Source organism: Pezoporus wallicus, unplaced genomic scaffold (assembly GCF_028554395.1).
Source record: "Pezoporus wallicus isolate ANWC-B61680 ecotype Strahan unplaced genomic scaffold, APGP_CSIRO_Pwel_v1 contig_6944, whole genome shotgun sequence".
Lineage (NCBI taxonomy): Eukaryota > Metazoa > Chordata > Aves > Psittaciformes > Psittacidae > Pezoporus > Pezoporus wallicus.
In genome coordinates, this window is record NW_026636656.1 from 25277 (window position 1) to 37840 (window position 12564).

Genomic DNA, 12564 nt, shown 5'->3' on the forward strand with positions numbered 1-12564 from the left:
GCATGGCTCTCTACCCTCAGGACCTCTGAATGACCACAGTGGTCATTAAGACCCTTGCTGTGCAACACAGAACATCCCTAAATTCAGCCAGGATTTCTTCTGAGGGTGATCAGTTCTGCAGTGTCACCCATGGGAATGATAACCAAGAGAGATGATACTGCCAATCGTTTCAGCTTCTCACCAAACTACTGACCCATGGCACACAGCAGACAAATCGACATCAGCCCGGGATTTCCTCAGACCCAGCAAAGGCGGCTGCAACCAGTCATTGTCAAAGACTTAAAAAGAAAAATTGAGAATCTCTTTTAAATTAATGTAGAAATTCCACTTTTGTGAACTCTTTTTCTGTCACCCACATTACTATGTGCACTGCTTTACTTGATACAGTTCACAGATTTAACCAGATTACCTAGAATCACGACTGTGAACTAAGAATTTCAAGAACACTCTCTGGCTTAAGGTTTTCTATTTTGAAGCTACAACTCATGAAGCTTCTTTATTCTCTCTGTGTTAAATTCTGTTTCCAGTTTCAGATTCATAATACAACGATGAATACAGAAAATCCACCATTCTGCAAGAATTCAGTGTACATGAACTCTTGTTCAACTACAGACCTGTCACAGTGGATCAGCTGGAAAACATGACTTTGCATCTACCCCTGACATGTTTCTCTTCTGGAAGTTTAGAAATAACTTCTCCCAGTTACATTTTGCTCTATCAGCGTTAATACATTTTAAGGGAGCACTAAGATCGTACTTGACCCCCACACGGCGAAGCACTTACGCCTCCAAACTGAACTCACATGTATTACACATTTTAGGCTGCTCAGCCTTTCATTTTAAGAGCAATGTAGTCAACAGGAGTTTCTTGTAGACGAGATTCATCTCAGGTGATTACAGATGTGTACACCTCAGCTGGTCACTCTATTTTACATCTTCCTAGCCTACCTCAGGCAACTGATTTTACATGAGACAGATTACCAGCTCATGATGCTCTTTTCCCCTCCACCAGATACAACGGTCTGCAGCAAACAGTTCACACCGAGGTATTTAACTTTTAGCCACCTGTGTCGGGGCAGATGACTCTTTCCCCAGTGACACTTTCTATTTTCATGTTTTTCACAGAGTAGCAGACTGGTCAGATATATCTAGGGTACACACTGAAAATGACAGATATTTTCAGACAGCCGGCTCATATCAGGCTGTCTCATAACTTCTCCCGCTTTCTAAAAATAAAGCTAACACAAAGTATTTCTTCCCTTTGACATGAAACTCAAGACTATTTATATTTCCCTGTGCCTTTGGGAAATGCCTCCAACTCTTTATTTTTCATTTTCTCTCAGAATGCTCTTTTGTGGCATGTGCCTTATTCTTTCAAATAAATCAGTCTTCTATTTATTTTTTTTTTAAATCAAAAGTGGAAAAGGATGAGTAAATATTCAGATGTTTACTGAGGGTAATTGCTATCATATCAGTTATGCTCGGTCTTAATTATTACATAGCCTTACAGATGGACTTTTTCACCTCCTATTTCTCCATAGCCTCAGCAGCAGCACCTTCACACAGCACCAACCTGAGCTTCCAATTTCCCACTGACATTCCCTAAGGGATGGGATTTGCCCTGTCCTCAACTGGCCAACAGCTGAGCTGGCTACAACTCTTGCTTGCATTAGAAGCATCCTGCCTCCTCCCAGTGCTCAGGGTGGAAAGGTGCTTGGGTACACATGCCTCATCTGTCCCATCTTAGCTGTTGTCCTGCCCCCTCTCTTGTAATCTCCCACTGGAAGTTCCTTCCTGACCTACTGTCTGCACTACATTGCAGGCATTGTCACTGCCACAAGAGCCTCCCTTCCTTGTCTTTACTACATACATTTGCACATTCGTGCACACATCTAACATCAGGCCTGACTCCTCACTCATCTGTCCCTTTCCACTTTCAAAATCCATGGTCACCAGTCTGTAGTACTCCTCTAAAACTAGCATCAAATCTACCATCTTTCTGCAAGGTCATCTGCAAACACTGCAAAGAAAAAAACCTGAATAAATTTATCCGCAAACAAAATCCGAAAGAACTACTAATAGCGTTGAAGGGACCTGCTGAAAGCAATTTGTTACCCCTGCTGTCACTGCTGAACACTTCACTGCTTTTCATAAACACACTGAGCTCCACCTTGTGTCACCGGTTTCTTTGCTACTCTCACTGGCCAGAAATCTCATTCTTATTTCCAGCATATTATGATTTAATGTAAACATTCTTCATTTTTCTCCTAACTTCACTAACTTCTCCCCAGTTCAGGGGTGAAGGAGAATTTTTATCTTATTGCTTCTCCATTAACCCAATGTATCCCCAATATGTGTACTGCATTCATCAGTAAGGTGACCTCTGATTTGTACATAAGGGTGAGATGTCTAGGTCACAGATGATCTCCTCGGTTGCCTGTCCATATAGTGACTAATACAATGGCACCAGGTTTCTAAAGGCTGGAGGTCCTATTTGCTTAGCTTTCTCATAGCCCATCCCTTGATATGGTAATTCTGGTGCCCTTCTCCATTCTCTTTTCTCTCCTAAATCTGAGTGTGCTCAGTTCTGCCTGTCCCATGTGTTGATATTATGCCTCTGTAAATGGCTGAGGGTCAGATGTCCATGCTGAAGCGGACACGTCTGCTGGCACATTTTCAGTCTATCAGCGCCAGCCTGTTGGCCATCAGGGTGTCATAAAGCTGACAAAGACCATGTCTGAATCCAGCTCTTCATGATGATCTAAGGAAAAGATCAAGGCAGCTGTGGGATCTCAAAGGCTCAAGGGTTCAACAGCATCATTGTAATTTAATATTCACAAGGTCCTGAAAGAGAATCCAAAGCCATTTGTGCTGCCAACTCCTTAGCATGCTTATGAGCTTCAGCAGGTATTTATTCAAGTAATAATGTATAATGCTTAAGTTAAATTTAATAGGTATTTACTCACTCTGAAGAAATAGGACTAGTTGTATTAAAAATGAAAGCATGACTTTATTTACTCTTCTTTAAAGTAATAAATAATGCAGTACTAAAAACTGATCCTAATACACTCTAATATATTCTACCCAAATCTATTTTTAACTGATCGCACAGGCAGCAGACAGACTACACAGAAATGACTGAAATACTACTGCTGTAGTATTTTAGGAGCGCCCATAAAGTGACTGTTTTGAACAGCCATTCAGTTTTACCTTTCAGCAGGTCTGAGCTACAGCAATCATCTGTGTTTTTCATGTCCTACTTTCAGGTCATTTTCACTCTCTTCTTGAATTTTAGAAACTGCCAGAATTGACACATGCAGAAGAACTGAGAGCACAAAGGACTGAAAGGCCAAGCTTGTATTACCTGTGAAAGTGCCCATATATCTGTTGCAGAGGTACTATGCCTCCAAATCTGTATTTTCTTAGGTGTCCTCACTTAGCATTGTTTTTTCTTTTAACATGCCCTGCTTTGTATTTTCCTCTTACACATCATGCATGCCCAAATTGAACAAGATGAGGGTGCCACTACACGTCCAAAACCTGCTGCTTCAGTTCAGACTCCCTTCCAAGGAAGAGGTGGTCCACTAACAGCCAGAACTTAAACACAGAAAGGTACCAAATTTATGCTCATCAAGGTTACTCATCAGACATCACTGTGTCAGTTGTATAAAACTTACTATGCTTATAACTTCTCTGAGGAAATCTCAATGTTCCTGACTATTGACTGCTGTTTCCTGAATTTTCTTATCTGAATGTTCCCACATAGAGAGACATACATACCACTGTGAGCCACTGCAGATAATATTGCACCAAAAATGAAGTCCGTTGAAGTTAATAAATCTCTGCCTCAAGCCAAAAGTCACAACAGGTACAAGAAACAAGCAAATAAATAAATAGATGTTTCCACTGTGATGACATGGGCAGCATCCTGCACACTCAAAGGCAAAGACTGGCATTTCTGGTGGGCAACATATCATAGAATCATAGAATGATAGAATCGTTAGGGTTGGAAAGGACCTTAAGATCATCAAGTTCCAACCCCCCTGCCATGGGCAGGGACACCTCACACTAAACCATGTCACCCAAAGCCCTGTCCAACCTGGCCTTGAACACTGCCAGGGATGGAGCATTCACAACTTCCCTGGGCAACCCATTCCAGTGCCTCACCACCCTTACAGTAAAGACTTTCTTCCTTATATCCAATCTAAACTTCCCCTGTTCAAGTTTGAGCCTGTTACCCCTTGTTCTGTCACTACAGTCCCTGATTAAGATTCCCTCCCCATTATCCTTGTAGGCCCCCTTCAGATACTGGAAGGCTGCTATGAGGTCTCCATGCAGCCTTCTCTTCTCCAGGCTGAACAGCCCCATCACACACTGAGATAAAAATATGATATTCCTTTAATTCAAGGGAATATAGTTGGAGAAACTAGAGATGTCCAGATGCAATTATTTCAAAGAACAGAATTCCAGACAAGTACATCTGGAGCTCTGTACTACACTATGTTAAAATTTTATGATGGAAAAACCCAGACTCACATGAGCTCTGTGTATATGCTAAGCACAATGAAGCCAACTCAGTCTTCCCGAAATGCCTACAAAATAAGCTGACCTCAGGAAAACATTCCTATGTTTAAATAATAAATATATGTCCCAAAAGACTTCTACTCAACTTGTCAAAGTATGGTTTGTTGAATAACTGAAAGTAAGAGCACAGTAAGAAGTCATCACATCAAACATAAATACGATTCTTTTTTTTTAATTTCAATGATATGAATGGTAAAGTTGCCTATAAGAAGAAAGAGAAATATATCTCGATTTTTGTTATGCAAAAGAAGTGTTTGCCTTTGCTTACTTCTCGTTATGTGATACTGCCATCTAGCAGGCTACCAGAGGAACTGATGTTTCAGTCTTTCTCTAAAGGGGCAGCAGTGTGTGAGGGGAGAATTCCCAAAAAAGCTACCCTAAACAGACTTCTTCCCATTTGTTCCCACTGGCTTCTTGTATATGAGCATATGATCTAAAACCCCGTATGCAAGCGTGCCAGAAGTCTTCCTCATCTACACAGAAGCAACGTGCTATCTTAAGAGACCAGAAAACGTTACTAGAAGTAAAATAAAGGTTTGGTTAAGGTTTGCATGTGAATTCCGTTACATTTCCCAGGGCAACCTTTTGTTTTATCATCTTTGCTGCCTTGCAGTTAACAAAAACAAAGTTTTGCCATGTATTTTGTAACTTCAGTTGCTTCAAGGCAATTCAAAGGGTATTTCCTTGATACTGCTTAAGAAGTGTTGTAGGCTTCAAGGCTCCCTTCTTGAGCCTGCAAACTGTTAATTCTGAAAGTTACAGCTACTTACATGTAACTCAATTCAGTAGTTATCTTTTCTGAAGACACTGAATGAGACTTGTGATTCTTGGGCGTCCAGCATGAAAGAGGCAGCAAGCAATTTAAATTTGATATTCAAAATTCCTTTTCTAGAGAAATGGCTCTTCATGATCAAGGACTGTTTAGGTTCATTTTTCCAGCCTGATGCAGGTACAAGGCGAGACATCCTGCATCCCAGATGCCAAGGCTTGCTGGTACCTCTGCGTGGAGCAGCCTGGTACCATACGTGCCCTCACTAGATGCCCAACACTGTTATGCCCAGGGCTCACTCTCTGCAAGCAGTCCTGCAATAATGTGGCTGAGAAAGGAACCTGTTCCTCCATCTCCGTTTTTATTTTTAACTTTTTCATGTTGGAATCATGTTGCTAGAACAGATTTTATAGAGAAGTATTTAACTTGGGACATTATGGAATTTTTAGACCAAAACTTTCAGTCAAAAAAAAAAAAAAAACAACAAACAAAAATTGGTTAGATAGTTATCATTCACAACATAAGCGTTTTTCCACCTGTTCCCCTATTCCCTTACTAATGGCAATCAAAGCTTGTCAAATCATTAACAAGAATTTTGCACAGGTTCTTATTTGTAACTTTGTTGTATACTGGCACTAAAGATGTAAATAACATTAGTTCCTCCTTCCCACCTTCCTTCTCAAAAGCTTGCTTTTAACCAACAAAAAGGCCATTTCCTACTACTAGATTGTCCAAATCATTTTCTCTGTATATTGCTACTGTTCTCTCCAATTACAATTCAGCAGGTTTCCACAAGGAAGAGGGAACGTGGAGACAGAAAAAGTCTTGTCAGCAGTGTGGAGGACAACCCTCTACCCTGCCAGAAGGCTCCCTGGGGCTAGGTGGGTAGGCTGAGAGGAAGCCCTGTTTGGGACGCTATTTGCAAGAAGGAGCAACTGGCGCTTCTACCGCGTACAGAAGGAGAAATCAGCTTGAGTAGGTGCCACATGACATTGCAGTCTAAGGAGAATCTGCCTCCTTTGGGAGTGGTGGCTGCCTCTGTGAGCACCTTGGCAAGGAGAGGTGCTCTGTTGCTGCATGTCTGGCTCCCCTCCCTCCCGAGGGAGCTGTCGCACTCAGCATCTCACATCCCCATTAAACATTTGGTAGGTTTGTATTTTATATTCTGTTAACTACTTTTTGGATTCCAGAGCAAATATTTTAATTGTCCTTTTGTTTGTGGCACTCAAATGTAACATAACTATTTTTATTTTCCCTTCATTGTATTTTTGCAGATTTTGACAAAACCAAAGGCTACTGAATGACTTCATAATTAATATCTGTGCAATTGCCACCTAATTTAGTGCTAATGCTGATGCATAACTTAACAGCTGTGCTAGATAATCACAAGCCTTAGCATGAGAAAGCCTGTTGATCTTCTATTTCTTTTCAGACAGTGCCTATGAGTATTCATTTTTTCTACTGGATCTGCCTTTTCATTTTTCCCTCTTGGTTAAAGGTCATATAACCAGTAGGATAATGTTGTCAATAAATAACATCTTCAAGCAAAGTTACTACCAGTCACCCAGGTGCCGGTTCAGAAGCATGCAGATTTGTCTGTAGGTCCTGTATTGCAACTGCCAAGCTTGTCAAAATGTCCTGGATAACCCAGACATCCAAGGTTATCTTAGGACAATCTTAATCGTCAGTAGACACATGTTTAAGCAACTGAACCAACTCCTGTGTGACTTTCTGAGCTCTAGACTTCATCTGACTGTGCTGATGACCTTCACAGTCTACAATAGGCACTTAAATTTCTAGCTTGCATACAGACATCCATACTCAGACACCAACATTTTGGTGGCCTAATTTTGGGCAGGTGTTGGCATTATTCAAAATTGAAATTCAGTCCCAGAATTCAGAAAAACACCTCTCATCTAATGTTATGATAGCATATCCCATGCACTGATCCTCTGTTAAACCATCTTTGGAGTGCAGGGTAGAGGAAATCACAGCTCTCTGCATCTTCAATTAACGTGAACATTGTCAGCTCCAAGTGGGTTCTATATAATATTTCCCCAAGTTTCTAATCCTGTATTTACTTATAAAGAAAATATAAAAGAAAGAGAAACAATCTTCCAAAATAATTTTCCTTAAGATCTATGACTTTGATTTCATCCTGAAATTGCAGCAGTGCACAGCCTAAAGAAAATCAATAAATATTGCTCTGCTCCTCTACAACTATCTGAAAGGAGGTTGTAGTGAGGTGGGGGTCAGTGTCTTTTACCAAGTAACAAGCAATAGGATTAGAGTAGCTTGAGGCCTCAAGTTGTGCCAGGGAAGGTTTAGACTGGGTATCAGGAAAAAAATTTTCACCTAAAGGATTGTCAAGCATTGGCATAGGCTGCCCAGGGAAGAGATGGAGTCACCATCCCTGGAGGTATTTAAAAGACATGGAGATGTGGCACTTAGGGACGTGGTTTAGTGGTGCACTGGGCAGTGCTGGGTTAACAGCTGGACTCCATAACCTTAAGGGTCTTCTCCAACCTAAAGAATTCTGTGATTCTACCTATGAGTGAAGCTGAGCCGGTAACAGCTTCCTTGCTTGCTCAAGTACTGCCAGACCACTAGCTGCAAGAATAATAATTAAAAGCCTTGATAAAGATCTCTGAACCAAGTATTGACAGGCAATGACTGTATTAATATTTTAAGTAAGATGTTCTACACACCTTTGCCCACATATGTGCACTAGAGGGAGCCAGGACCAAACTGTCCACAGGCACGCTCTGACATTGCTTCCACCATTGATTGTTTCACATTACTTGGAACTTTGCTGGTTCCATCCTCCAAAAAAATGGTGTCAGCATCCCCAAACAACAACTGAACTTAAGTTCATTAGGGATCTAACCCTGAAGCGAGGTTAAGCAGCTATGGCATCCATCCCTATTCTGTTGGGAATACCTGGAGCAGTTGTGAAGGGGGGAAGAGGAAAACTGGGAAGGATCTCTTGCCTCTGACTGGTCATGCTCCCAGACTCACCACGTACCTCTGGAAGACCACCTGCCTTTCACTGGAAAACTTAAGCTTCAACTCCCCTCCTCCATCCTCTCCCATCACAGCCTGGCAGCTAGAGGAAGAGGGGATACCTTCTCACAAGACAACAGCTGTTGTATCAACCAAGTCAGTCTTTAATAAGCATTCGGAAAACAGGTTTTGCTAAAGCACTTTTGCTCCATCTTGTTTTCACTGCACTAAGCCAAAGTGATTCTCCTCCCCTCTGATGTACACCGCAAGAAAATTACTTTGGCTTTAAAACCTAACTTCTGTAAGGCAAGAAAAGCAATAGATTTTCAATTTTCCATATATTCTTAACTGGTGTCACTCTGCACAAACGTACTGTGGTATAGCCTTTAACCCTACGCAATCTTCTCATGTACTTTGAACACACAACACATACAGTTGCTGGGCAAGTGTGACTGGCTGTGCGTGTGTGTCAATGCAGGCACATTCTGAGCTGTTACTCACGTTATTTTTAGAAAGAAAGGACATACAGAAGACATGAGACATCCTTCACCTTTTTTCAAGATATAAACTGACAGCACACACTAAATAATTTACTGGACCCAACAGGGTTGTTAGTTTTTTTTTAGCCATCAGCCGAGACTATAACTTTTGGGATGCTGACTTCTCCTTCTGCTGGTGCTTCAAGGGCACCGGCATCATCACACTCAACCCAAGGAAGTCCAGCAATCTTTCCTCAGGCCAGAGCACCAGGCCAAGTGATATTGAGCTAAATTATTAAGCCCTGCTACAAGTTTATTTTCATGCCTGGCACTGTGAGAAGAAGCCGCAGGAGCTGAAATGGGATGGGCTGAAGGCTGCAGGTTGATTAACAACACTGGGAAGAGGAAACCATATCCCACAGATATGTAAAGCAGTGTGGCACAGGCCAAGAAAGGACATTTCATTTAGATGGGAATAAAAAAGTCTTTCTGAAACACAAAGGAGAGTTTAAATCCATACAAAAGGACACAAACAAAGAACGTTATGACCATGAATAAAGTCTTAACTCATGTTAACTATCTGTTCCTTCTGTGTTTCTTGGGCTAAAGAAATACTGATAGGTAGGACCACAAAATTATGGGGCTTTTTCCAGCATTGTAGCTTTGCCTCCAACTTTTAAGAGGCTGTAAATAGCAATCTTGGACATTTGCCCCTTACAAAGAAGAAGTGACTACTACCACTTTCACTACTTCCAAATAAACAGTTTTACAGTAACTTCTAAAGATTTGCAATGACTTAACACAACGACAGGAGTGAGAAGAAAAAGACAGGAATGGCACACACTACAGAAGCCAATGAGAAAAGCTGCCAGGGTGGGACTCGTCTCCTCCTCATGCAGTGGTGCAGAGCTTTGCTACCTAGATATGCTCTTTCCACAGGCAAGAGAAAGCGACAGAACCTTCCAGGGCAATTCATCCTGCCCTAACATGGACTTCGTGAAAAGCAGATGAACAGAAATCCAAACTTGTAAACAAGTGGAAACCCATACCCATGTTAAATTATCCTTTAATTTCAGCATGGAGCTATGTGTATACACACACAGAGATGCATGCGACTAAATAAATACAGACAGACACTTTCCACAACTCCTGTTACATTTAAAATGCTCTAATCCTTCAATGCAAACAAAATCTGCAGTGGGAAAGGAGGAGTTTAGCCTGCTATCCTGCTAGATGAGAAAGCGCATTAAAACACACCTACGTCTCCCCAGTGGCACTAGTTACTCGTGTGAAAGTATTCCTATTAACTAAAGAAAACAAAGACTGATTAGTGGTCCTTTTGTAGGTGTATGGGTATTTATTCTACTCAAGCCACAACCAGCCCCTCTGGCGCTCAGAGGTACAGGTGGTGGAGCTGCCCTGGCTGCATTCCCATGCTGGAGAGAGACCCCAGGTGACCCCCTCCCCTTTTCTCATAGTCCCTTGGCATCTTCAAGCCCCTTGGGGAACACAAAACTGCACTGATACCACCAAACAATTTGCTGCTGCAGACACTGCTGTGGGAAGGACAGTGAAACACAACATTTGCCTGCTGCACTCCCCTCCTCGTCCCAAGCAGGTTTTCACTAAAACAAGCTAGCTCGCAGCAAATAATGCACAAAATGACAACCCTCTTGATGAAAATGCTAGCAGCACAAACACCACAATGCTGGCAAACAACCCTTTAAAAAAAATACAGAAAAGGGACTGGTTTGTGTTTCTTTAAGGAAGTAGGGTGTATTTCAGAGGTAGTATATTTTTCCAAATTATTATAAACTCTTGCGGTAACTTCTATTTTCCTATGGGATACTTACATAGTTTTGGGACCAACAGTAAAAAAAAAAAATCTACTGGTATAATATTATTAAGCAAAACATTTTCATTGATTTCTTTGTAATATCTTGGCAGGTGGAGGAGAATAGATCAAGAGGCGAGCATTTCTACCAAGTCTGCACTAGCTTGTTGGTCTGGGCAGGAGCAACACATGGGAAGAAGATGGGAACATAGCCCTTTACTTTCCCTCGACAAGCAAATCTGCTTGCTTCCTCCTCAGTCTGACCTCTAAAAACCTGAGGGAAAACAGTTCTCAGGTGGAAGTGCCTGAGCATGGTGGCAAAGTAACAGAAACGCCAGAGTGACCCAACTGCTGTGCAAACCCCTCTCCTACCAGATGCTGGGCACATTGGGGTGGGAATCTCAACAACCCCAGTGGAGGAGTCAAAGCTACATACTCTGAGCTGCAAACAGATACTCTTCTCTGGGAATCAGGTCCTATAGGAGGGAGGAGAAAACTCTACCAAAATGAAGACTGCCATTAACATAACAAAACACGTAAGAAAAGGAGAAGGTATGGTCTTCCCCAGCCTGCCTCTGTCAATAACTCTAGGTGTTCTTTGTAAGAGCATCCTTCCTTAGGGAAATATAACTCTCATGTTAAGATACACATACAAACATAAAACAGACATAACTATCTTGAGTGCTGTTTTGATCACTAGCATTTACTGTTTTGATCATTAATTTACAAAAAATCATTCAGTCTTGTTTCTATTTTTTTTTTTCATCTTCCTTGTCCTGCCTGTGATTTTAGACAGCTTCCATGCTTGCAAGTTAGTCACTTCCACACACCACATGGAGAAGGCTACATTAAGACACCTGAACATTATAAACCTGCGATGATCTTCCTTTTGAACTTAGGAGTTAATAACAGACTTCTGAAAGTAGTCCAGTACTATGGTGATTCTAACTCCAGCTGGGTTAATTACACAATAATTAGGTACAAACATCGCAACACAAAACACAGCTACATCATTATTTGCAACAAATGTTAACTCTAAGTAAGTGCAACCTGTCCCACAAACACTTGCTATAAACGACTTAAAAATAAAAAGTAAAATTTGATGGGGTAAACACAGAAAGAAAAAAAAAATTCTCTGGGAGAATTTTTTTTGTTAAAAAAAAATTAAAATAAAAATCTCAGCACTCATTTAGAGTTCGGGATCTTGTGAAAGAAAGCTTTAAAAGGAGCAAACCTGATTTGCTGTGGCTGTTGCGGCGAAGGGAACACTTGTTGCAGGAGTTGTTGCTGCAGAGACAGTGGCGGCCGTAGCGTTGTGCATCATGGGTACTTTCAGGAGGGGAACCATGGAAGCAATGAACAGGAGGGTGCAGCATTATGGTAAGAGAAGTGGTATTTTTGGCATGGTGAATATCAAGAGCGGCAAGCCATCGTCATGGGTTAAACCGGCAGATGGCATGCAATCACAGTGCAAAGCGAGAAAGCGTGGCGGAGAAATAAAAAAAAAAAGGGAAAATAGCTTATTACAAGTACAATTAAAGGAAGGCTGTCAACACAATCGGCGATTCCCAGAAAAAAAAAAGAGCAAGGACCACTGAAACAGCGGGTGTTATCTCTAAGAAGGTTACTTGTGCAAATGAGGTCTCCACCAAACTAGCCTGTTACCTAAGAACTGTTACATGGGCAATTTGTTTTCTCCCAGTATCAGTATAAAGCACTCCGTAATACAGTTCTAAACAAATCCCATACTGGTTTGCACTGGGAAGAAAATTGATAAATATTTATCTTAATTTTTAGGCACAATTGAAAAATGAATCCATGTATCTTCATTTTGAAGTAAGCCAGATACTCACTGTCTTCCTTTATAATCCAATTTACGTGTTTTTTTCTATTACC

General features: G+C 41.3%; 1 protein-coding gene across 10 annotated transcripts in view; it reads right to left on the reverse strand.

Annotated features, from left to right (window-relative positions):
* The window catches only part of MBNL2 (muscleblind like splicing regulator 2), a 93976-nt gene that overhangs the window by 7077 nt on the left and 74335 nt on the right, over window positions 1–12564 (reverse strand). For 6 of the 10 annotated variants that reach the window (XM_057401130.1, XM_057401129.1, XM_057401127.1 and 3 more), the window contains one exon: window positions 11903–11997. The exons of the other annotated variants lie outside the window; for them this stretch is intronic. In XM_057401130.1, the coding sequence (XP_057257113.1) occupies window positions 11903–11997 (95 nt within the window). The remainder of the gene's footprint in view (window positions 1–11902; window positions 11998–12564) is intronic. 10 annotated transcript variants of the gene reach the window in all.